Source organism: Telopea speciosissima, chromosome 3, assembly GCF_018873765.1.
Source record: "Telopea speciosissima isolate NSW1024214 ecotype Mountain lineage chromosome 3, Tspe_v1, whole genome shotgun sequence".
NCBI lineage: Eukaryota > Viridiplantae > Streptophyta > Magnoliopsida > Proteales > Proteaceae > Telopea > Telopea speciosissima.
In genome coordinates, this window is record NC_057918.1 from 2,299,416 (window position 1) to 2,324,081 (window position 24,666).

Sequence of the window (24,666 nt, forward strand, 5' to 3'; positions counted from 1 at the left end):
CAAGAAAAAAAGTCTCATAAAAAAATTGTTTACTAACGTATTATCAAAATAAAATAAAATAAAATAAAATCATTAGCAAGGATAAGCTAGCGAACAAGCTTTTAAATTGAATATCTAATTCAGCGTTAAGAATGCCATACACCATTGGATATAAAATCCATTTTGGATGATATTATTTATTTATCATTTTGTTATTTTTTTTTTGTATTTTCTCTTATGTTCTAATGGTGTAAAATAGTGTTGCGGACTTCCTAGCAAGTAAGGCACTGTTGGTGATGTGTATTACAGTCTGACCAAATTTCGATTCGTGGATTGTGAAGATATGTTCAGCACCATCCATTTGTACCACACGTTAGTTTCAATGAAGTTTATCTATTTCTACAAAAAAAAAAAAAAAAAGTTATTGATATTCAAATTAATGTTTCAAAGAAATAAAAGTTTATTTAATTCAAATTAGATCTAGTTGCATTGTCAAATTCCAGTATAAACTGAATTTGCCATGTGCCAAAGAAAAGCATTGAAAAGTATTTGACTACTGAGAGGGACAATGGATTTCGGGATACGTACTTACGTGGACATGCACTAGAATCTAAATGTCAAGTTTTCCACTTCGTTTTTTTTTTTTTTTTTTCCACTTTTCTCTGTCAATCAAATTGGGTCAAACAAACAGGGCTTAAGTGAATGGATTCTCTAATACTAGACAGAGGAAAGCTCTGTCCTTTTTTCTTTCTTTGTGTTATTTTTTTTATGTTTTGATGTAGAAGAGTTCGATTTTTTTTTTTTTAACAAAAAACTAGAAAGATGAGTTTTTCAACAATAAAACCTACCTTTTATCATGTTTTCCTTTAAAAAAAATAAAATAACCCATGCTTTCAGACAATGAAATGTATTAAGAATTGAATCGAAGCTTATAGAGAATGTCTATGTCCATGGTAAGATGAGATTTGTTTCACTATTAATAGTGAATAGAGTTACAGTTGCTTGTCCTCACACCTCATTCAGACTGCATTATAGAGAAAGAACCATCGCTATAAATATTTAACAAAACCCTTTATAAGAATTTTACTAAAATCAACCACAAATCCAAATTACGAAATACAAGACAACGTACCCACAATAGAAAGACATATTCAAGGATTTGTATGGAAACTAGGGCTGTAAACGGATCGGATTCGGCTCGGATAGTGCTATATCCGCATCTGCATCCGATTAGCTATCAGACGGATTCGGATAGTGCTAAACAGATACAGACACGGATACGGATCGGATATTTTATCCGTTTACATGTAAATATAGCTTTTCGGATAACTATAGCCTATCCGTAGGACCGTATCCGCATCCGTTTAGCTTTTGGACGGATTCGGATAATGCTAAATGAATACGGACACGGATACGGAAACAAATTTCGGCTATTCATTTACAGCCTTAATGGAAACCCATATAATAGTTAGTTAGTTACTCTAAGAGGCTAAACATGAATCTAACTCCTCTCAGGTTCCTTGTCCGGTCAGATTCGTAGGTTCCTCTCATAGGGGGTCGGAAATGACGATCTCACCCCCTACCCGAACACACTGCCCGGGTGAGGTGAGGTCGTCATTTCCACCCTCCCTATGAGAGGAACCTACGAACCTGACCGGACAGGGAACCTAAGAGGAGAAAAATTAGGCTAGGCATTAGAAGAGCCACCTCAAATTCCACTGTCTAATAACAAATCTGTTTGGAGGGAGGGATTAACGTACAAGTTTTCAAAGAATCAATCCATCATAATCCCTCCGTGGGGACTGGGATATGCGTGGGTTCGTACATATCATGCTCATACCCTTAATTCATCTACGATTCTACTGTCCTCTTGATGATGCAGAGAAACAGAAAAAGATTCGAGACAAAGGGCAAAGAAAGAATGAAAAAATGAAGTTTTCGTTTCAATGAAATTCTTGAGGAGACACACGAGGGAGGTCAGTCAAATAAAGTTTTGCTTTCTAAAAACTTTTCGATTTGGTATTTGATAGAAATGGTATGTCACTATCATCATTCATCAATGATACAGGGGCGTCTGCTTTGTTTCAGTTTCTGAGTTACTCACATGCAAACTATTATTATGAAAAAAGTAAAACTAAAGCAGTAGAGCTGGAGTGTACAAAAAAAATAGGAGGAAGGAAACAACACAATAATGAATAATCCAACCTCCACGCCAAGTCCCTTCATATCTCCCACTGCACTCACTCTGTCTCCGTATAGCAGCGTCCCTCCAAAGTATATTACATTAATGCAAAACAGAGCACAACACCCAAAGCAATTTTAGCTTCATTAACTATGCTAACCTCTCCCTCCCTATATCATCTCTATTCTCTCATCAATACAGGAAAACAAGAAAAACAAAATTCTCCTCCCCCTAGTAACCAAACAAACCTTCCAATCCTATACAACACCATTAGGTATGAACCTCAAAGGGCTTCACGCATGAGGCCAGTTGTGTCCGAATTTTTTTTTTTTTTTTTAAAGGAATAAGATGAAAACGATGGGGGCAAACAAAGCAAATATAAAGCAAAAGCAAAACATTCAAAGACAAAATGGGGTATTAGTTTTGCTTTTGCCTCATATGGATCAATTGCTGCTTGATTATTATATTCTTACTTTTTTTGGGGGGAGGGGGGGTGGGAGTTCGGAGAGAGAGAGAGAGAGAGAGAGCAATTCAGCAGCAGACGACTGAGGAGACAGCGAGTTGGTAAGGGAAAGAGTTAGCGTACTGGAAGGAGAGGGTGGCGCCGCTGGGGAGGGGCTTGCCGTCATTGACGACGCAGTCATCGTAGCGTAGGCGTTTGAACAGCTTTGGGTTGATAAGACGAGCCGAGCTGAACCAGCCGCAACTGAGGTGGATGGCCGAAATCTCGCAACCCGTTACAGTGCACGCGTTCACTATCTCCACCGTGTACGTCGGGATGCCATTTGGCAATGGGGATGTAGCTCCCTGGTTCACCACTATGTCCGATCTCGAACATTTCTCACCCCACACTCTACTCGGCTCCACCACTCCCACTCCCACTCCCACTCCCGCTCCGGCCGCTGCTGTGTTCATCAATCAAATCAATGGAACCCACGATTAATTCTTTCAAATAAACCAATTAAAGACGATTCACATTTATTTTTTTCTAGTCCATTATTCCTCTTTTCTTTTCTCTTTACGAGAAGTTCTTTATTCTTTTTAGCTTTTTTGCCTAACATCTTTTTACAGAAGCAACCAGGAAGGCAGGAAAGGAAAAGTAGCGAGTAAAAGCTAGGTCTGCAGACAAAAATCGCTTTTTGGGAACGGATACGGAGGAAGAGGGAAAGGAGCGAAAAAGGCCAAAAACGAATTGCTTTCCCGGGCCCCCTTAAAGCAGGTCATGACGTCCTGGGCTCATGCTATCCGCCATTGCGTTTTTTGGTTCTTGAATTTGACGAAGCAAAACTACTACTAAAAATTCTAGCAAGTTTTCGGGCTCCAGTTAATCAAAACAACAACCAGACGGTCCAGGCCATTGCTAGTCTGATAGTTATTAGAATCAGAGAACGGCGAAAGAATAAAGGAAATACCAAAAGAGCTCTGGTTGGAACGTGTGTTCCAAGGCTAAGGTCAAAGCTTAATGGACCCTTGAAAAAGCAAGGTCACAAGCTTACTGGACAAGATGCTATGAAGGGCAAAACTAGGGCAGTGAAAATGAGATTCTTGAGAAGAGAGGGAATCAATGAAGCCATGAATCGAACAGATTGGAGTTAAGACTCTTTAATGCAATTGCAATAAATGACGAGAGAAGTAGAGAACCCAAAAGCAAGAAAAAAGTGTAGAGACTAGAGAGACCCAAGGCCCAAACTGTTCCAGGGTGAAAACATTCTAAGGACTAAAGGAATAAAGACATGAGTGGTCCCCTATCCTTCCTACGCTGCGACAATCTCTGGCTGCATTATTGCAGAGCAGCATCGCAACTCGCACGGACGGATGAGGGCCACAGCTGATGCCACAGCTGATGCCACAGCTACAGCCTCAGGCCACTCTCTTCCCAATATCGGTAGTCCACGTTTTGGATCATAGAACCATGATACCATCCATCCGTATTCCATTAACGAAACCTAAGGCACGGCCAGGGAGCAAAAGAGACAAACGTACGATTTCGTATCGGCATCATCAGGGCATCAGCAGTTTATGTCGGCACTGTGCCGAATGGGTTCAGGAAAGAAAAAGCCTGGATGCGATCATAAAGTTTACAGAGCATGCTTTTTCTGTTCTCATCTGATTTTTTGCATTACCAGACGGCGACGAAGAAGAATAAAAGTAGCTATGTAGCTGTTATTGAATGTATGAATGTATGCATGTTTGAATATATATATAATGTAACTAATAATAGCTTTCGAGTAACGAGTTTGTTCTTTACCGGTGTGGAGAAGTTTGCGATGCGAAGAAGATAAGATGCGATTACTTTGTTCGCTTATCCTCACGGCACTCCTCCGATCCACCGAACGCTGCTGCACATGTTGCATACCTGCACAGAGTCACAGAAAAAACAGAACCAGCAAGGACTTCAATTCTTATTCTTCCGTCAACCACCCCTTAACTTTTTCCTTCTTTCAAGACACACGAAAACCAGAACAACAAGAAATCGGCTTATGGATCTTCGTGTCGAAGAAAGCGAAGCCACCGAATAAGGAAATGCAAAAGACTGACCAGAGAATAATATAACTAAATAAAATAATGGATCAGACTCAGGGAAGCTGGAGAGTCTAGAAGGCAAAGAAGATCAATGGTTCGACTTCAACGTACGTACCGGTAAGAAGAGTGAGCACTAGTCCGACTACTGAAAAAGCCACCGCCGCAGATGCAAATAGGGCGATGCGCCGATTTGAGAGTTTCTTCATAGTTTCTATTGAGAAAAAACGCTCACTACGTATTACTTGGAAAGGCGATGAAACTGCACGTTTACTTGAAGAATCTCAATTCTCACAGCAATCTGCATCAACAATTCATTCCCCCAAATGAAACTCCTCACCACTGATTTCTCTTTTTCCACCGAAAGGAGAAAACTGCGGCTGGAATGGAGGAGGTAGATTAGCTATGACGATACCAGAAGCACTCCAATATTAAAACCCTAAACGCTTGATGGTTTCTAATGTTCCTCCTTATGAATCTCGATCTGCTTCCCGATCGATCGGCTTCTGCCTTCTGTTGAAGCCAAAAGAAGTGAGATTTGGGAAGAAGACTCTTCTGAACCTCGAAGATGGAGTGAATGCAGTGGAACTGAATGTAGAAACCTCACGGACAGATATCTACCTGCATTGAAGGAAAGAATATAAATAAAGGAATTAGCTATGAGGAAAACTGGAGAGATTTTGACTTAAAAAAAAGTTATCGGAAGACGAGCTCAATTGTACTTGAAACAGCGTTGTCAATCAGAAGCTGCTTGAAACAAGCTGAACTTGTATAGAATTACGAGAAAGGGAAACTAGCTTGCAGAAGAAGGAGATACTACAGCTTACACTCCATCTCCAATCAAGAGGCCAAAACAGGAAATGCTTTTGGAAATGCATTTCTGCATTTGCCGCAAAGCATTATGTACTAACGCTTCTTCTTCCTTTTTATTTTTCATTTTCTTCCCACCCCCAAAAAAAACCAAAAAAAAAAAACGTTACAGTAAAAGCAGAAGCTCGAAAAGGAGTTATGTCTTTGAAACCAAAAACATCCTTGAAAACAGGAGAAGCACAGAGAAGTAAATAGCACCATCTGAGAACTAGCATGGAAATAGCAAGACCACGGCGGATTTCACCAGTCGACAAAATAAATTTACAGATGATGTTCTGGAAAAAGATGAAGCTCAATTTAATGGTGTGAGAAACCAGAAAAACGCAGGGATCCGGCATTTTTTCCTAGCCATAAACGCATAAAATACTTTAATCGATCGGAACTTGAGAATTCGCACCTTCGAATATCTCTGATCTTACTATATTAGGGCGACTAGACCAATCTCCATCGGCGACTCCGAAGCCGTGTTGTTCGTGCGAGTAATGTTAATGTAGAATGGAGAGAAGGGGAATTCAGTTTCTACTTTCTTTAGAGCTTTTTCTGAGAGGGTAGCGAAAAAGAGGTTAGGGTTCCGATTTCCATATGAACCAATCATTCGAAGGGAAATACCCTCCAATAAATGCCACATGGCAATTTAATAGGGCTGAAATGTTATGTTTAAGTGGACGCCCCCGTCTGCTCACATTCAAATTTTAGTCCAATCTAGTTTGCCAAGTGGCAAATATTAAGAAAATAGAGATTACCAAGGGCCCACATAGGGGTTCAATATGCATTCATGCGAGGAAATGTCTACGGATGAAAGGATACATTAAATTAGGGGTTGTCAAAAGTTGGACCGTACCCGTATACCCGACTTAAACCGACGGGTTGAAGTCAAGTCATATCCGACTGATTATTAAATGTGTCGAGCTCAAGTACCAACTGATTAATAATCGAACGTTCTTAGTGCAAGGTAGTGGCCCGGACCAACCAAATACTGTGACTGTCCGATAATGATAGCTTATAGCTTGATAAGGCCGTTTAAGACCATTAAACTTAAGTATAGCTCATATAAGGACCATTTATGGCCCGTTTATAGATCAATTAGTAAATTATGCTGTTTAAAACCCGATTATAGCCCAAGTAACCCAACTACCTTGAGCCTGATTATGGATTGGCAACCTATTGACTAAATTGAAACATTTCCATGCCTGGCCTACAAGAGTCGATACCTAAACGGGCAAAAAGAGTGTGAGCCCTTAAATTGATGCGAACCAATTAGACCTGAACGAAACGGACTGAGGCCTGACCGGTTGACATGCCTGCTGATTGAATCATTGTTTGAATGTGACACATAGCTATTCCACATCATTTTCAAAATATCCAACTGTAAAAAAATTTCTGAACATTCTTTCATGTGGCAAAAAACAAAAAACAAAAAAAAAGTACTAATTTACTTCCCTCCACTTAATAATTAATTAGCATAATCAATCAATCAACAATTGTTCTTCTTTCCTGTTTGTTATACTTCTTGTCTAATCTTCTTGAGTTTTAATGAGATTTCATTTATTGATGGGATACAAGCATAATACATAAAGCACTCTAATCTCATGTGCATTGTTCACATAGAACCCTATCTTTAGCTATAAAATACATCCCAATCCAAGTTCTACTCATTGAGAAAAAAGTGGATCAAATATAGTTAAAGTCCAAATACACAAGAATAATTAAAATGCAAATGTACTAGTTTGTTCCCTGTGATGTTTCTAAGCATAATGTTATTGATAAACTTCCTCTTTCTTTGCTTAGCTCTTTTTCTGTGTTAAATTACCCTATTTTGATTTGCGCACGATCTTCTAACTCAGTCTTAGACATAGTGGAGTGGACATAGTACATTCTATTAGAAGGACAAATTGTTTTGATCGCTGCAGATTTTTTAGAACTATCCTGGGACTTTGAATCGGATGCATATAGTCTGAAAAAAGGGCTGGAGCATGGGGCAAAACTTAATCTGGCTATAGGCGAAATCTAGTGTGACAACAAAGAAATGACTGATTTTTTGCCAACTCCTAAAGTTCCATGGCCATGGTATTTGGTGCCACAATGTTTGGGACTTACAAGCTAGCATGATCTCTAGGATTCCGTTTTCTGTTAACCTTTGCTCAAACATATCTATTTTCTCGTACTTTTTAACTTATTTTGCCTCTCTCCAGAAGGCATTCTTGTGTATCAAAATACTTTGTATTTTTTCTTTTAGTTTTATTTAAGTTTTTTTATTACCCCCCCCCCCCCAAAAAAGTACTAGGTGATGCATCGTATCATATTAAATATCACAAAAAAATGGACTGAGTTTTCCTTCACCAATGGTGTATGGGAATCCATCTACCGTGGGTGTGAGATGAGCAGGAGAAAGCATCGGGAAGGTATTCTGGGAAATACAAAAACCCTAGGATGGATGGTGAACCGTCTTCTACAGGTGGAGGAAAACTTTTCCTAAAAAATTGTTGTCGAATTCAAATTGCTTATTTATAGATGCTGACCGGAAAAAAAAAAAAGAATCCTTCTCATCTATGATGATGAACCATTTCATAGTTAGTATTAGTGCAGGGTATCAGACACCGGCATCAGATTGGTAAAAATTGGATGAGGCCGATCCCTTCAAAAAACTAGGGTTAGGGCATATTTAGGTCGATTCTTGTCTATTCCTCACCGATCCTGACCAATTCCAAATCCCGATTCTATGTTTTTAAACTCTGGATCAATGTCCAAGTGTAAAGACATCCATTTCATAGTTTTTCTCTATGGTAGGTGAAGAGAAATCTAGCCTTTGAGGTGTCATATTACTTCTGCCCTGATTGTATGAAGTCCAAAATGCACTTGACACTATTTCAAAAGTCCCATCCAATCATCGAAACCAGTGGATTAGGAGATTCTTTCTTAACTATAGGGGGTGAAGGAAAATTCGATCCAGAGTTAATGACAAGAATCATAGAAGTACAATCATAGCATTAGATCATGACGGATGAAGAAATTCTCTACTCACCCTGGGTGACAAAAAACTTTAGCTAACAGCTTCTAAATTTGGTCGTAAGGGGAGTGTGGATGAGTGAGAATCACAATTTGAAACGAGAACTTCAGAAGAGGAAAAAATGAGTTCCTGAACCTAAATCAGATTGAACTGAGAGGTGGGAGGGGGTGTGAATCGGTTCCCTTAATTTCTGACGACTTTCGCAAACCACATAGTCGCTTACAGTCTCATCTCGTACCACCAGAATGTGGTCAGGTCTACCAAGACTGTAAACCCATTCTACAAAACAAGGATTAGTCTCCAACAAATAACAGTAGACAAAGAGACACGATATACGTGATTTACCTAACAGTATGTGAAAGCTACGTCCACGGAGCAATCCCCCTCGGGGTTTTGTATATCCCAATACTCAACTCCAATACAATTAGCCATCCCCTACGGTGACCTCAATCCCCAATACAAAATAACCTCATCCATACAATCCATCAACCCAATTAACAGATTTCAATCACAAACCCAACCCACAACAGATTACAGTCTAAGACGAATGCTGTGAGATCTTCAAACCGATGATTGTTACTAGTTTGCATTCAACTCAAGACTGATTTACAGCCCTTCTCTAATGACCCAAGGACACAACTCAGATGATAGTTACCTGTGAAATTAAGACTTGCCAGCCATGATTAATCCAAAATGATCATAATTAATCATACCCAGATGTAAATGTAGCATCCCTAATGTTTATCTCGAAGCAGAGTCCACCTGGGAAGGAGAGGGAACAGTTATAGACGAGTCACAAAGAGCAGTCGCACACTCGCAGATGAAATGCCAGAATGTACTGATGATCATTGGCAGCGGCAACAACCAACTCTGGATTATTTCTAACATCTAGGCAACGCACCTCTCCTATACTGACAATTTTAGGTTTCCCGAACCCACCTAGAAATTCTTCTCTTGTGAATTCCGTTAAGAGACTAAAATCTTGTTTAATATGTATTTACATTACGTTAGGCATTCACATTCAATCCTTGGAGGCCCAGCAAAAGAAATAAAACTGTAGAAACTGCAAAATTTTCAATTAAATAAACATCCTTTACATTAACTGGAAACTGTACACAAGCATCAATTCTGTGATGTGAGACTACAAAGATGATCACCAGTATTTTCTTCCCCTCCCCTCCCCCTGGCCCGCGGTCTCTTTACTTTCCAAGAATCCGCCTCAGAATAATGACAAAATTGGGCAGACAGTGATCCTAGAGATCTTAGAGAGAGAATAATGTAGTTGAGAAAAATGAATTTCGGCAGCTTGAGCAAGGTTGGTGAAAGTAGCATACGAGTTGTGCAGAAGACCAGGCATTTTCAATAACTAGATCATGGCTACACTCTTAGCATTAAGGTTTGCTGCAGCTAGGACACCTCGTCTTCTCCAGTGACACAACCCTGTCTAGCAACTCCTGTATGGTGGTAGCAGCAGCCTACACGAAACAAGATTAATCTCATTTGATTCAAAGAGCACGCAGAAAGAGCGAAGTAAAGAGGAAGAACGTAGGTTTCACAGCAAGAAACGCACAAAGTGAATAACCCTTTAATCTCACCTTCAATTTATCCCGCAATTTCTTTTCCTCGTCTTCTCGTCGACTCCTCTCTTCTGAAAAAATTTCAACCAGAGCATCTTGTTCCCTGTTTGCCTCCTCAAACTTCTGCTCTACCTCCTTAACCTGGTAAGAAATAGGCAAAAGCATAAATGATTAGGATAAAGAATAACAGTTATGCATTCAAAGCAACAAACAGGTCACAAAGTTAAATCAAAGGATATTAGAAATAAGGTAAAAATAGACTCAACTCAACTCAAACTCAACTAAGCCTTCTCCCAACTAAATGGGTTTGGTTAAACAGAACCTCTTTCGCCATTCGACTGTTTTTAAGGCGCCATCTATTATATTTCTTTTCAAATATTTTTCGGTCTACCCTTGGTTTTTAAACTGTGTTCTATACTGCCACCCGGATTGCAAACATCTAAGGGCTGCTTCTGGACCTTTAATTATTGCAAAGAAATGATCACTAATTACCACAATGAGGGGGGGCAGAGGCTACCTCCCATAAATAAAAGTATATAATTGGTAGATATCTTTAGCGAGCAACACAACCACCTCCCCCCTCCCGGGCAGGGGCCCAACTCTACCATGATGAAGTTAGCTAACCACATGATACTGTAACTTATTTTTTGACTCTTAATAAAACCACAATTCAAGTTTTACAAAATAAAAAGCAGAGAGATGGGCTGTTATGACAGAAACAAATGGGTCAAAGAAAGAGATCAGGAAAATCATTGGTTCAAATTGTTTTCCTGGAAAGAGAGAACCCACTACAATAAGCACACTGAGTAATGTAAACAAACCAATCTGATCTGTGCAACGAACACCCGCCAAGGTGAGCAAGCATGCTGACACATACACACTACTTACTCGACATTACCTTGCAAATGCAGGCCAATGTACCCTAGATTTTTTATCCTCATGCAGACAGTGTGGGTGAAACTTGAAGAGTGACATATATGGCAGCTGAAGTCATTTTGGGAGCACAAAGATAAACCAGATACAAACAGCAAAAAACATCTTTAATTATTTTGCTGCTTCTTCACCCCCTCCCTCTTATAGGTATGATAAATGAATACGAGCTGAAAACCTATATGGAACACCACAGCATGGTGATTCTAACATGAGAATCACCAGAATTCTAGAATCAAAGGGTGATTCTTGGCCTGTTGCAGTGACTCTTGAGGTGCTCACTAAATCTCAAGATTTGCAATGCCCGCAGAGATCTAAAAGACATGAAGGATTCTAGAATCTACTCAGAATCCTAGAATTAAAGAATCAGAATCATGACCAAATGTCAATTTAAAAGACAGAAAACCTAGTGCAACCCTAGTTTGTTTTTATTCCAAAGGAGAGTGATGCAGTTGCTTAGACATTGATCCCGTACGGAGGCCCTTTGAGCAAGCTTGAGAGACCCATAAGGAGCCAATGGCAGTCCAATGGGCTGAAATTGACCTTTGGGGCTCCATTGTAATGGGTCTATTTAATAAGCCAATAAAGTGGGTATAAAGTTAATACAAGGGGTTTATAGTTAGTTAGAGTTCTGTTTTGAGTGTATAAAGAATGTTTGATGAGAAGACCTTTTATGAGTCAATTACTGAATTTTAAAAGGTGCATATATATGTGATACACCACCCATCAATTAGAGATGATATGAGTAAAGAATATAAGTTTATTAAGAGTTTTAGTGTTATTAAGCAGTACATACGTGATTGGTATTCCAAACCTTATTTCTTCTCCTCTCTTTTTCCTCCCAAATAGGTCCATCTCATCTCTTTTCTCTCCCATTACATCGATCTGATTTCTTCTATTAACAACAAAGTTGCTTCCTTTATCTCAGATCTGATCACAGATTAGATCATTGGGCCTCTGCTTGTGTGAGATCCATAATTTGGATTTTCAGATTGCAGTAAAGAGGTGGCCATGGCAGGCAAAGGGAAGGCATGGTCAAGTGCATCTTCTTTCAAATTATTTCATCAATAATTTAAAGTTTAAAAGCATTAAAAGGAGATTCACCCAAAAAAAAAAGAGATTTAAAAAAAAAAAAGGGTTTGAAATTTCGGTTGAAAGGACCAAAATTTCATAAAATATTTCAGTTTCAAGAAGCCTCAAACAGGCGCCAACCCTAAAAGCATACTAGGATCCAACTGAAATTTTATCATTTTGGATCCAACTGAAATTTTATCATTTTGGCCAAAATTTTAGACTCATTTTGAAATTTTGGTATTGTTTCGTAAACGGTACAAAGCAATGTTACAAATTCATCATTTCGATCGAAATGGGTTGAAATTTAGACCCATTTTGCGAGTTTCGACAGCAAGAGAGAAACCACAGAAAACTCAAATTTCTTGATTTTCGGCTATATCACTTGGTGGAATAAGGTGTTGGGGACTACTATAATATGTAACATGTAGTCATATACCATGTACTTAAGAAACTGTTTATGTAATATGAGACATGCACCATGTCAATATGTTTCCATGTAATGTTACAGATAATTATGAAATGCATTTATAGAAAATTAAAATATGATGGAGTGGGGAAGTGCATCCAGTGTGTTGTGTGATCAACGTATTCCTTTAAAACTTAAAGGAAACTTTTATAAAACCGTCATACGACCAGTTATGATGCATCATATAGATAAACTCAGTGTAGCGGAGATGAGGATGTTGGGCAAAACTAGGACTGATCAAATTAGAGCTGATTTGGGAGTAACTACGATATATGACAAACTACGAGAAAGTCACTAGAGGTGGTTTGGCCATGTTCAACGAGGCTTTTAGATGTTCTAGTACAGAGGAGTGATTTGATTCAAATTGAAGGAACTAAAAGAGCGAGTGACAGACCTAATATGATTCTAGGTGAAGTGGTGACTAAAGACATGCATAGCTTAGGCCTTGTATTAAGTATTACCTCGAATAAAGCCGATTGGAGAGTGAGGAGGCCCAGCACAAGCGGCCTAATGAATAAGCAACCAGTTCCCATGTAGCTGACCCTATTTAGTTCGAATAAGGCTGAATTGTTGTGTATTCCAATATTACGTTTTTTTCATTCCTAATGCATATTTTAGTTGTTTTAATTGAATTTTGTGTAAAATAGCCTGTATTAGAGAAAGTATACAGCAGGGTAGCGCGTACACTAGCAACCTAGGGTTCAACACCAAGCTACCATTTTGAGTTTTTTTTTTTTTTAATTCTAAAGGTTCAAATATGTTTAGAGATGCTTAATTAGGGTTTCGATGAAGTTTCAGGCCAAAATATGGCCATTTGACAACTGACACAGACAACCAAAATTTACAACCGAATATACCAGATTTTGCCCGAATTTTGACCGAAATGCGAAAGCTTATGGTTAGAATTAATGTAAGACGTATATTTCCCACAACATTTCATGACGTGAGACGCAAGCATCACAAGCCTCTAAGGTACTGCCTCAAGGAATTTCCTATGATCCTCACCTTAAGAAGGAAACCTAACTAGCCTTTTAATATAGTCAGCATAAGATGCCATAGAACAAAATAAAAAAATAAAAAAAAGAATAGCAGATAATGGCGTTTCGAATGGGTAATGTAAAACTCACTTGAGCTTCTAGTGATTTACATCTATCTCTTTCAAACTGTAAATCCTGTTCCATTTCTTTTAGTCTGCAAGAGGCAAAATAGGCACAAGTTGAACAGAAATGATTGGGCACCAAAGCTTTAATTAAAGGATACAGAGAACTGTAGCACTCCATTTTTTAGCAGACAGAAAAGAACAAACCTGCCATTTAATGTGCGGTTCTCTTCTCTCAACTGATTTAGACTACATGCACTGAAAGCAGAAGCATGTCCATTTCCATTAAAAGCTGCGTCAGGAGCCTGCAGAAGTGAAAGAAAATGCCATCAGAACCATGCAACTCCATATGCACAAAAATATATTGTAAGTTCTTTGCTGCTAGCAACAAATTTCAGTGATTCAACATTGGACAAGAAAGAAAGACACTTGGCTTACCTTGGACTGTGAACGAGTAGAAATTCGATCCCTCTCTCTGCTAGGTGTATGGTCTCCCTCGTTATCATGATTCTCTGAGTATGAAGAAAGGGACTGTGTTGTATGAGAACCATCTTTCAAGGGTGATTTCTGAGCCGAGGCCGCTTTATTACTGCTGCCATGTATGACTCCCCCAAGAGGAGTAGTCAGCCTCTCATGGCCATCTTTTAAGAATGATTTCTGAGCTGAGGATGCTTTATTACTGCTTCCATGTATGACTCTCTCAAGAGGAGTAATCTCCATCACATGGCTAGAACTACCCTCAGCAGGAGATGCTTCAGGAGAACTTGATTGCTTTCCATATTTTGTAGAGATTTTTGTTACTTTTTCTGCCTTCCTGTGCGTATCCCCATTCACAAGTCTAGGGCCCACAGCTTTAAAAGATCTTTCAGGCTCTTTGCTTCCAACAAGCTTATGATTTGAGTGCGATTTATTGGAATCTGCATGCGGAGTCCCTTTGCTTTGAGTGTGTCGAGACGATGATTGAGGAAGATAATCAGGCGAAGTCTCTGGAAGATTAGGATAAATTAACAGAAGCAGAAACACAAATAATATAATAATTTGCAAGATTGTGCCAGCAATAACCTAATTTATGGGAGTTAGGAGAAAGCCTGCACCATGCAATGGTTTGCCATGGTCCAACATGCATCCTAGTAATACAAAAGGTTTCACCCAAGGGTGTTAATGAAAGAAAAACAGGACGGTGCACCTGCCTATGTGCACAAGAGTATTCAAGAACCATCAGAACAGACTATTAAAATGTGGTTGGATCTCTCTTATACTATGGCTCGTTTCTGCTGAATTATCAATGGTTTTCTGTAAAGATTCAAAATCTGACATTGGCCAGTTACTCAGACCATTTGGATCACTGATTGCTGGGACCAATCAGTTTGACACATGGTGCATTTTTTACAGAACTGGTGCAGAGGCATGGTAGGATTTAATTTTCTGAACACAAAGGTATTGAGTTAGGTACCTCTTGCTGCGGATTCATTCAAAAGTCTCTTGTTACGCCGAGGGGCATAGCCTACTTCATGGCACTTGTTAGACCTAATTCAAAACAAAATAGCAATTAATAGAATGATGAAACAAGGAGCTAAGTCCAAAAGGTGCAAAGAACAAACCAGTAGTCCTTCTGTATCTCTTTTAGTCGTGTCTCAAGTCTTGAAAGCACAGTCGTACGCTCAAACCCCTGTTTATCATGAGCTGGTTCGACAAAATTGGCTTCCAGAACACCTGCAGTAGAAAGAATTACATTACAAGTTAGCTTGTGTCTGACTACACAACAGAAGATAAAGCTTTCCAAGACAAAAATAAATACACAAATACCTATGACACCTCGACCATCACTTCCAGCAGCATTCCAGACCCTCCAGAATGGCTAAAGAAAATATTACTCGTCAGAATACTTCACTAATTCAGAACACTATGTGTAACTTGTTAAATTAAAATATTAAAAAAAGGAGGTCCTGGAGCAATTGTAAACTCCGCCAGTGCTTTCTGAAAACTGGATATTCCAAGCCAAGACAAGGAAAGGTGAATATAATTGTAAAAGTTAGCATGCAACGTCACTTATCCTTTAGTATGCGGGCTATTCATTTCAGCCAGCAGCATAGTTGTCACTGCATCTAGAAAACCCTAGGCCTAGGATAGAGAAAAATAAAGACAACATAAAGAAGGTGCCTAAGCAACACTTAGGCAACCAAGGCACCATTCCAGCATAGGGCACCTGGACACCTAGGCGACACCTTGACAACTATGTTCAGCATGGATGATTTGGACATATTTTTGACTGGACTGAAAGTGACACCCTCTGGATTGGAAACATGTCAAATTTCTGTGCCTACCTCAACAGTATGGTTCACCACTTATTAGACTACTCCCCTTATTAATGTAGTACCGCATTTGAAAGACGCATAGACAAGATCTTTAAATCAAAGAATAATTCAGGCTACATGGGACAATCCTAGTAGATCTAGGAGAAGGGTATTTAGGTAATAAATTAGCAAAGAACAGAAAACAGGTTAATCAATTCACTCTGAAATCTGTTATGAACAAGTGATTAAACAGATTTGAAATTCAGTATATCGATGAGAAAAACAAGGAAGTCAGAATTCAGAAATCAAGGTTTGTAGTGGTCAATCGATTCCACAGAATATGTCATAAGCAGTAGCTTAAATCTCATCGCTTTAACAAGAATGATTAAAACAGTAACTATAAAGGAGGGTACGGGTAGAATGGGGAAAACAGAAATATCTAAAGATCAGATGGTCAGAATTAGGTCAAACTCATTGAGTTAACGATTAGGGTTCATGAACGGTCAAAATCTTGAAGGAAACTAATGGCACGATTGCTTAATCTCGAAACACATGAACTACGTAGAAGAAAATTTTGAGAAAAAATTCAAGTTAATGCGAGAAATTTAGAATATAGATTCAATAAAATCAGTATAAGAATAGCAGCACAAGAACAAGAACAGCAGAAAATAACAACCGGGCTTCACACCGCAATGTGGTTCGATTGGATCAAACACCAATCTCCTTGGTCAAACACAAGGGGTTTTCAAGCATGAAGAAGCAAGCAAAAGCTACAATTGTCTTTACTAAATTCGTGTACAATGCTGAAAAACCCAATGGACTAAAGGCCCAACACGTTTAGGACCGAACCCTAGACTTATTCCAAATAAAACAAGTCCATTTCAGTAATGAATCTGCATCACTTATATTATCCGTACTCAACTATTTTAAAATGTTGCCTTGTAAACAATTCTTCACAGCTTCATGATGCTAAGATGAAAAATCTAGCAAGTATGTGACTGATGAGCATAGGGTAACTAGGGAAACATGAGGAACTTTTCAGCCCAAATAAATTTTCTTGTGGGCATTATTCCTAAATGCTCATTCCCGGACATTTCAAGACGAAATTAGAAAAATCTCCTCCAACAACCCCCCCCCTCAAAAAAAGAATAACTCCAACTCATGTTTGTGGATATACTTCAACCTTCACAAGGACCGAATCAAGAATGAAATCCAATTTTGACTTACATGAACAGCATGAAAAGAATAATATGATCATGCAAAACAAGTCCTTCTGACAATCAAATTCTAGAGTAGACACAAAAAAGTACGTAAAGGACAAACCTTAATAAGTCGATTCTTGTGATAAACATTGAAACCTTGAACATCAATGTGATCTTTTGCATCTTTCACAAACCCAATTTTCACAACTGCAATCATCTGATATCCACAAAGCAATCAAAGCATTAAACATCAATAACTAAATGCTATATCAAACAAAATGTAATTACTAATTACAGGAAATATTACATTTGAATCCTTTGGAGGCCCATCAACAAGTTGTGGCCTATATGTAACCTCTTGTCTTAGCATCATATCATTCACTATGTTGTGATGCTCAACATCTTTCCCACGCAGAATGATTCTGAAGCCAGGCGGAAGTCTGAGATAGAGTATTGATGCATAACTCTGAAGACATTGAGATTTAAATGATATGATTAAAGCCCACAAGAAAAATCGATGATCAAACATATAAAAAGATGAGTAAAAGACTTCTATAATTAGATGCTGGAAAGGGGGTGGTTGGGACTTTGACAACTCTTTACAAAATAAGCATGTTAACTTGATACACACATATCCTGAATTAATGACTCAAAAATACTTTTCCAAAAAGACAAAAATTAGAACCTTTGTGATGCAGATAGGCATTGGATAAATTAGAAATTATTTTACTTATTTTCTTTACTTTATTTCAGCTGTAGATAGAAGTAGAGTTCGTGTCAAAGTTTGTTCAAGTTAAGTCTATAATAGAGTCCAACTCTATTTCTGTTTCAAATAGGATTTCTTTGTTTCAGTTTTAGAGTAGGAGCCTTCAATTATTTTCTTTAAATAACATTGTAATCGTCATTTAATTGGTGATTTGATCATTCGGTGTCTCAATCTACGAGTAATCTTTGTCCCCTAAGCCTCCGGGCATCTACGAACTGAGGTGCCATTGGTTGAATTGTTTATGGTACCGGCATGGTGCAATAGTAATGGTTGTGTGACCACCTCTTCTCCCCTCCTAACAATTTTTTTATTCTTCTCCCTGTGGCATACCCTGAAACCTCCCCCTTGTTTCTGACGCAAGTTCTGGGTGAAGTAAGAGAGGCATCGATCTCTCCTAGATCTGCTCCTATTAGTCTCAAACTTGGGGCTAAATACTTACCTAGGGCAACATCACCTGTGGATTCCATTCCCAAACCTTGTTGTAACAGTGAGTTGTGAAGCTAATTTCAGATCAGGCTTACCCTCCTCTGCCAGAGGCAGTTTCAGACATCAAATACATCTCTTCTGCTTCGTGCTTGGACTGATAATTATGTACATCCAAGAGGGATCTTCAATGTCGACTCGTCCCTGAAATTTCAGAGTCAACAGAGAACCCACGAAGGAGTAATCTCTTTCGAACTGCAGCTGTTTCCGTTTTCTGGGTCAGTTGTAAGGTTGAAGACAACCATACGGTTGTGCTTTTAATCCTTTTTACTTTTTTTTTTCCAGGTTTGACCCTCTTAACCTATTCAATCCTTTAGTTGATTTTGGTCCCAACTTTACCCTTGCTCTTTATTTCCAATTTCCTTCATATCCCTTCATCATTTAATCACACTTCTGTCCTTTAGGGTTCCCTTTAATTAAGATACTGTCATCCCTTACAACCTTTCCATTATTTACCATTGTGCCATTGCTCCTATACAACTGCAATATATACTGTTTTTCCACTTGTGCTTATGATTTGAGTTATCTAACTCTAGGGTGAGCCCGTAAGAGATCCGAACCGGGTTTTCGAACCCCAGATCCGCATCATTTTGGGTTATCTAACTCTTGGGTGGGCCCGTAAGCGATCCGAGCCGGGTTTTCGCACCCCGGATCCACTTTGGGTTCCTGATGCAGGGAGACAACAAAAAACCTGTAGGTTGTGGGCCCAACAACACCTATAATAGAATAGTAGCAAGTAAAGGGAGAGAGAGAGAGAGAGAACGGCTGGTCCAACTCGAACAAAACTAGGGTTGACCGTCAAACCACTCGGAAGAGAACTGTTTCCTTTATCATAACAAAAACTAAACCATCCCACCCCAAATATGCTAGTTACAAGCGTTATATAGGTAATCCCATCACAAAGTGACACCTTACGAGAAAATCAACCATAACTCTCCCGACAAAACTTGGGGCTGCAAAGAATTTGGTCATGCTGATACTGATTTTTAGAACCATTATTTTCGGAATCCTATAAAAAAAAGTGCATTTTTTTCTGATTCCTTCCCGATCCAGGGCCGATCAGGATTGGTATGGACTGAGACCGATTACTAATTCAATGGTTCTACCATGTTACACCAACATAAGATTTCAAATAAAACAATAGGAAATAAGGCTTAAGGATCAAAGAGATGATAGAGGTGGCATTAGAAACCCCAAAAATAAGGCTTAGGCAAATAAGATACCCTCAATGAATGTCGATATGTCAGGAAATGCTTGGAGTTTGGGAAATGTTTTGCCATTTCTATCTTCTTCTCATCACGATTGACGCCTCTCATCTGAATGTCCTGTATTTCAAACAAGTCTACGATAAAGTATAAAGAGAAAATTACGCTTATTCCTACCTAAGCTTTTACAATGAGCACAAACAAATAAACAACCAATCAAATCTGTTATGTTTGCTTTGGAAGGAGCAAATGAAACTAATGAAGACATACATGCTGATTAGTGTCAAAATCAAGTTCCAGCTCCCCTTGGTCATCCTCCCAAAGATTGTATATGATTACACGTGTACCTTGATCTTTCATGAGATTAAACTGCAGAAATAAAAGTGTTTAAAACGATTAAACAAAATGCAAAAAACTCTGGTAGAAATATAAAGATATGCTCCTTTTAGTGAAATGTAGGGGATAGGCTTAACTAATATGAAATTATATTTCTCTCTACAATCACATTCATTGAAACAGGACATCTTAAGTTTAACCAACTTCTAGATGAAATTACTGTATTTGCCTCTGTTCATTAAAAATGACCACACTATCTTAATTTCCCAAAGACCTACAAAGGTTTACAGTTCAAATAACCAAAGGGTAGTGATATGCTGAAAAAGCATTGTAGCTACCTCCATTTATACAATGTGCTGACACAAACTATTGGCATTATGGGTAACTGGGCTTACACATCCAACTACACTCGATCCAGTCCTGCTAGATTAGAATCATGCTATGCTGTATACATAGCAAGATTCTAATTAGCTGGACTGGATCGAGTGTATTGGCCAAGTATATTTCATTTCAATTGAACATTATAGTCTAAGAAAATTCATTCCCATTGTCTTGCAAACCCAGCTGCAAATAACTAGTTACCCCCTTTCTATTAAAAATAACTTGACTTTCTACTGTAGTACTGTAATTGAAAGAACAAAAAAGAACCAAGACAAGATCTTTTCACAAAGAATAGTTTCCAGATTTAGGAGGACTCACAGATTAAAAAAAAACAGATTGTGAGATGGTTAAAACAGTGAATAAGGACAACTCCTAGTGACAGTAAATTCAGGTACTAAAATTAGGGTTTAACAATGGGAAATAGGTTACTGATATTAATCAACAATAGTCTAAATTCAGCAGCCTATTTGGGTATGAAAACAGAATCGGATTTGAGGGTGGAATCACCTAGAAAGCAACTCTATTGTAAGTACAGGTATAGAGGAAAACCAGAAAATAAACAATATCCAACTGTTAGAATTAGGCCAGATTTGAAGAGTCTTAGGTTAGAGTTTGTGGACATGTGATTCAAATCTCATAACGATCGGGTGGCTGATTTGCTTAATCTCAGGGGGGAAAAAAAACTTGTATATTAATGTCTAGAATCTAGGGTTCTAGCTGCAGAAAATTAAGACCACACTAGTTATGAATAAGATGATAACAACCAGCAGTAGTAGCAATACAACACGAAAAGCAGAAAATAACAACCGGGCTTCACACCGTAAGGTAGTTCGATTGGATCAAACACCAACCTACCTTGATCGCACACAAGGGATCTTCAATGCAGAAGCAGCAAGGTGGTTAGACAATTTTATAGCCAATAACATTTTGAGTAGCCAAGGTGGTTACACAATTTTATAGCCAATTCTTCTAAGTTAGAATAGGGCCTACTGAATAAGACTTTTCAAAAATTATATAATACTCCCTCCGTCCCGCAAAGATAGTACTTCCCTCCTTGGGCTATCCCAAATTGTTTGCTCATCACACAAATTAAGCAATAGATTGCATATTAAACCTTGCAATCATTAGCCAGCTTGAAAAGCACTTTACCTTAAATAATGGAAGGATAATATTGGAAGACGAGTGCTTCTAATGCCTTAGCCACCCATTCTTAAACTTGAGCTTCTCCAAGGGGGCAATCATTGCAGGACAAAGGGAGGAACATACTAAGCATTATTACCTATGAACCCATCTGAAAACCCATATCCACCTTCTAAACTAGTTCAGGACGAGTTAATAGACAGCCATCTTAGGGTAAAACCTATTTCTAGCTGTAATCAGAAAACCCCCACATCTTCCACTGAGGAATTATTGCTAACATTGGCCCACATACTTTCAGACGGTACAGCCCAGACTTCTGAGTCCTGTCTTCATTCGTTTAATAATTTTAATAGAACAGTTTCCATCAACTTACAATTGCACCACAACACATGAAATCTGGAGTAAAGCTCCACTAATGAATGTCATGAATCATAGTTGTCATGGTATCTAGGCGATCCAAGGTGTTGGGGAGGGTACAAAATCAAGGCGCCCACCTAGGCAACACCTTCACAACTATGCCATGAATAAAAAGAAATATTTAAACGAAAAATAAAGGAGAATCACCTGATTAAAAAGATCTGCTTCACTTGAATAAGGAGACCACTGTACTATAGTCTCTAAATTTTTATTCCAATCACATGGAGATAATCTTGTCATCTTGGTCCAATCACGTCCTCCTTTCTCATAGTCAAGCTTCATTTCAATGTGAATAACCATCATCAATAGAATAAGACTTTAGAAAAAGAATACCTAAGGCAATAAAAAAGAATCCAAATTCACATTGCACAATAACTTTTGCAGACCACAGAATGAAGCAGCAAATAAAGATAGTCATTTTTAAGTAATACATTCTCTTCAAAATTGATTTCATCTCTTACAATAGCCATCTTTTAGTAGTACAATCTCTTCCAAATTGATTTCATCTCTTACACTATTACAGTTTTAGTACAGTTTTCACCCCATAGACCTGAAACTTATAGCATTTCCACGACAGATCTACTACATGCCAAGTTTGGATTGAAAAGCTTTTTGAGAAGTCTAACAAGCTACAAAGGATTGGGTTATGGTAGATTACAGACAGGCGGATGAAAACACCATCCTCCTTGTTTTTAAAAGCTAAATGTGGCATACAAGATATAAAAAGGGCTGACAAATTTGTGGTCTTTGACATCCGTCAAACCCTAACCATCAAGATACACCAGGCATAATTTCATTATAAGACAGGATTGAAATTTCATCCTATTCATCATAGTGTACTTTTCTGGGATTTAAGGATGCAGAATTCACTAGGTCTTTATGCCTCTTCCTTGGGGTTCTAAACCAACCCCCCCCCCCCACAAAAAATAATGTGCGCTAATGATTAGAAACAACTTTAAAAAGATAGTTTTCTTGATATAGTAATTACTTTGATCACAAAGGTGGGAGCATTGTATTAAGTGTCAGTGAGAACTGCAACAACTCGGTTTCAACCTTGTCAGAGATGAAACCAAGGGTCGAAACTGGTTTGTACCAGGTTTCGACCCTGCTTCGACAGGTTTGGAAAGTTTTGCAAATTTCGACACTTGGTTTCGACTAAGAGCTGGGAGTTCACAAGTTTCGACACTGCCAATGGAGATTTCAAACTTTTGGAAACATCACTTGATTTCTTCCTATTTTTTGGCATTCTTCTACTTATTCAACCCTTCTACAGCGTGTATTGCGTGATTGGAACTTGAAGTTAATGGTTTTTTCCCAAATCTAATTTTTGAAAGAATAAGTACATAGACATAGTGTTGGGCACAAAATATGTCATTGGATACATGTGTTGCATTCAAAGGATTGTCATTGGCATCTTCAATGGTGCGTATTGAGTGGTGAGCGTTCTATACTTGTATTTCCCTAACCTAATGTATGTTTTGATTGTTTTAATTGCATATTTACAGTTTCAGTAGCTAAATTATATGCAGTCAGTGTTTGTAATAGGGCTTCTGTACAGCAAGGCAGCAACATTCAGCGTACAGTTGTCTGGCCAATGCCTAGGCATCCAGGCGCCTTGGTCGACTTGGGCACCTAATTGGTTTTGCTTTGGTTTTGGGCCCTCTCCAACGCCATGGGTCGCCTAGACGCCATGACAACTATTAGTACACTAGCAAAATTGGGTCCAAACCACAAGTACCGTTTTGGGTGGTTTTTCTGTCAAACTAATTCAGGGAATAGGTGTAAAATGGTAAAAATTGGAAGCACCAAAAAAAATGGTCAAAAATCTACTTTCTAGGCCTTGAACCTAGGTTTTGATTGGCCCAGAAAAATCACAGGTTTCAATCGATATTACCAGAGAGATCTCAGAACATAAAATATCAGTTGGAGCAAGAAAGATGACGCAGTTCCATTATATCTATAATGTAGCACTAACCCTCCTAAGAAAGTCTCTATGTAGCTTTTCAGAATTCAGATCAACACAAGGGCTTCATTGGCTGATTGTGGAACTATAACTGAGAACTCCGTTTATGCTTCCAATGAAAAAGAGCTCATTATATGGACTTGGTTGAAAGTACTCAATTTCAGCACAACTAGACAGAAATTCAAATGTAGAATCTGAAACGTCAATTAAGACATTTTTATCAGCTTTGCAAGGTCTTCTGTCCCTATCACCTCAGCTGAGCGGATTAGTGTATAGCAGGTCCATGTTATAGTTGGCATCACAGCCGTCCACACAGACACATTGTTCTTCACCATAGGGGATAGGGGGGTTCCACAAGGTAACAGTGGTTTAAGGAAAAAATATCACCTTGCAGGCCACTGTATTGCTGATTTTTTTTGTGGGGGGGGGGGGGGGGGAATTTTACACATACCTCCCGTGGTAAGGCCTAATTACAAATCCACCTGTGAGTTTTGGATAGTTACGCATACCACCCCTGCTTTCTAAACTAATTAATAAGTAAACCCACTCCATTAACCTGGGATTAAAAACATTAGATATTGACCCAATTGCCCTTCCTGCTAAAATAAACCTCTTCTTCCATTATTTCCCTTATTTCTACTTTTGAAGGACCCTAACAAAGAGAACCATCCATGGCCGCACTGTCTCTCCGGTAAGGAGAAGCCCTTCATGCCCAAATACCCAGATTCAAGTTGAGAAGAGAAGGAAAGCAGAGACGAACCAGTCTTGAATCGGA

At 38.6% G+C, this 24,666-nt stretch overlaps 2 protein-coding genes across 4 annotated transcripts in view; both read right to left on the reverse strand.

Annotated features, from left to right (window-relative positions):
* Window positions 1-2,656: 2,656 nt before the first annotated feature.
* On the reverse strand, window positions 2,657-4,911 carry LOC122656405 (protein TAPETUM DETERMINANT 1-like). 2 transcript variants are annotated; one of them, XM_043850901.1, is made up of 3 exons: window positions 4,800-4,911; window positions 4,410-4,517; window positions 2,657-3,063 (listed from the first exon to the last, which is right to left on the reverse strand). In XM_043850901.1, exons 1-3 carry the CDS (start codon window positions 4,888-4,890, stop codon window positions 2,693-2,695), a joined length of 570 nt encoding a protein of 189 aa, XP_043706836.1. In that variant the 5' UTR covers window positions 4,891-4,911; the 3' UTR covers window positions 2,657-2,692. The 2 variants fall into 2 exon arrangements, with proteins under 2 accessions (XP_043706836.1, XP_043706835.1); XM_043850900.1 differs by having other exon boundaries at window positions 2,657-3,066.
* Window positions 4,912-9,743: 4,832 nt separating this feature from the next.
* LOC122656696 (protein MICRORCHIDIA 7) overlaps window positions 9,744-24,666 on the reverse strand; it is a 38,913-nt gene continuing 23,990 nt past the window's right edge. For both annotated transcript variants that reach the window (XM_043851309.1, XM_043851310.1), the window contains exons 8-20: window positions 22,076-22,204; window positions 19,925-20,023; window positions 19,673-19,774; window positions 17,508-17,666; window positions 17,322-17,417; window positions 15,511-15,562; window positions 15,306-15,417; window positions 15,158-15,231; window positions 14,140-14,690; window positions 13,912-14,006; window positions 13,733-13,796; window positions 10,154-10,276; window positions 9,744-10,033 (exon numbers count right to left, since the gene is read on the reverse strand). In XM_043851309.1, coding sequence (XP_043707244.1) covers window positions 9,950-10,033; window positions 10,154-10,276; window positions 13,733-13,796; window positions 13,912-14,006; window positions 14,140-14,690; window positions 15,158-15,231; window positions 15,306-15,417; window positions 15,511-15,562; window positions 17,322-17,417; window positions 17,508-17,666; window positions 19,673-19,774; window positions 19,925-20,023; window positions 22,076-22,204 — 1,740 coding nt within the window. In that variant the 3' untranslated portion in view covers window positions 9,744-9,949. The remainder of the gene's footprint in view (window positions 10,034-10,153; window positions 10,277-13,732; window positions 13,797-13,911; window positions 14,007-14,139; window positions 14,691-15,157; window positions 15,232-15,305; window positions 15,418-15,510; window positions 15,563-17,321; window positions 17,418-17,507; window positions 17,667-19,672; window positions 19,775-19,924; window positions 20,024-22,075; window positions 22,205-24,666) is intronic.

Bases quoted from the DNA above. Each gene is read 5' to 3' on its own strand.
- LOC122656405 (XM_043850900.1), bottom strand. From the start codon at position 4,890: ATGAAGAAACTCTCAAATCGGCGCATCGCCCTATTTGCATCTGCGGCG. The intron at 4,518-4,799 runs GTACGTACGTTG...GACTCTGTGCAG, and splicing joins AGTGCTCACTCTTCTTACCG to GTATGCAACATGTGCAGCAG. The intron at 3,067-4,409 runs GTAAAGAACAAA...TGATGAACACAG, and splicing joins TCGCAAACTTCTCCACACCG to CAGCGGCCGGAGCGGGAGTG.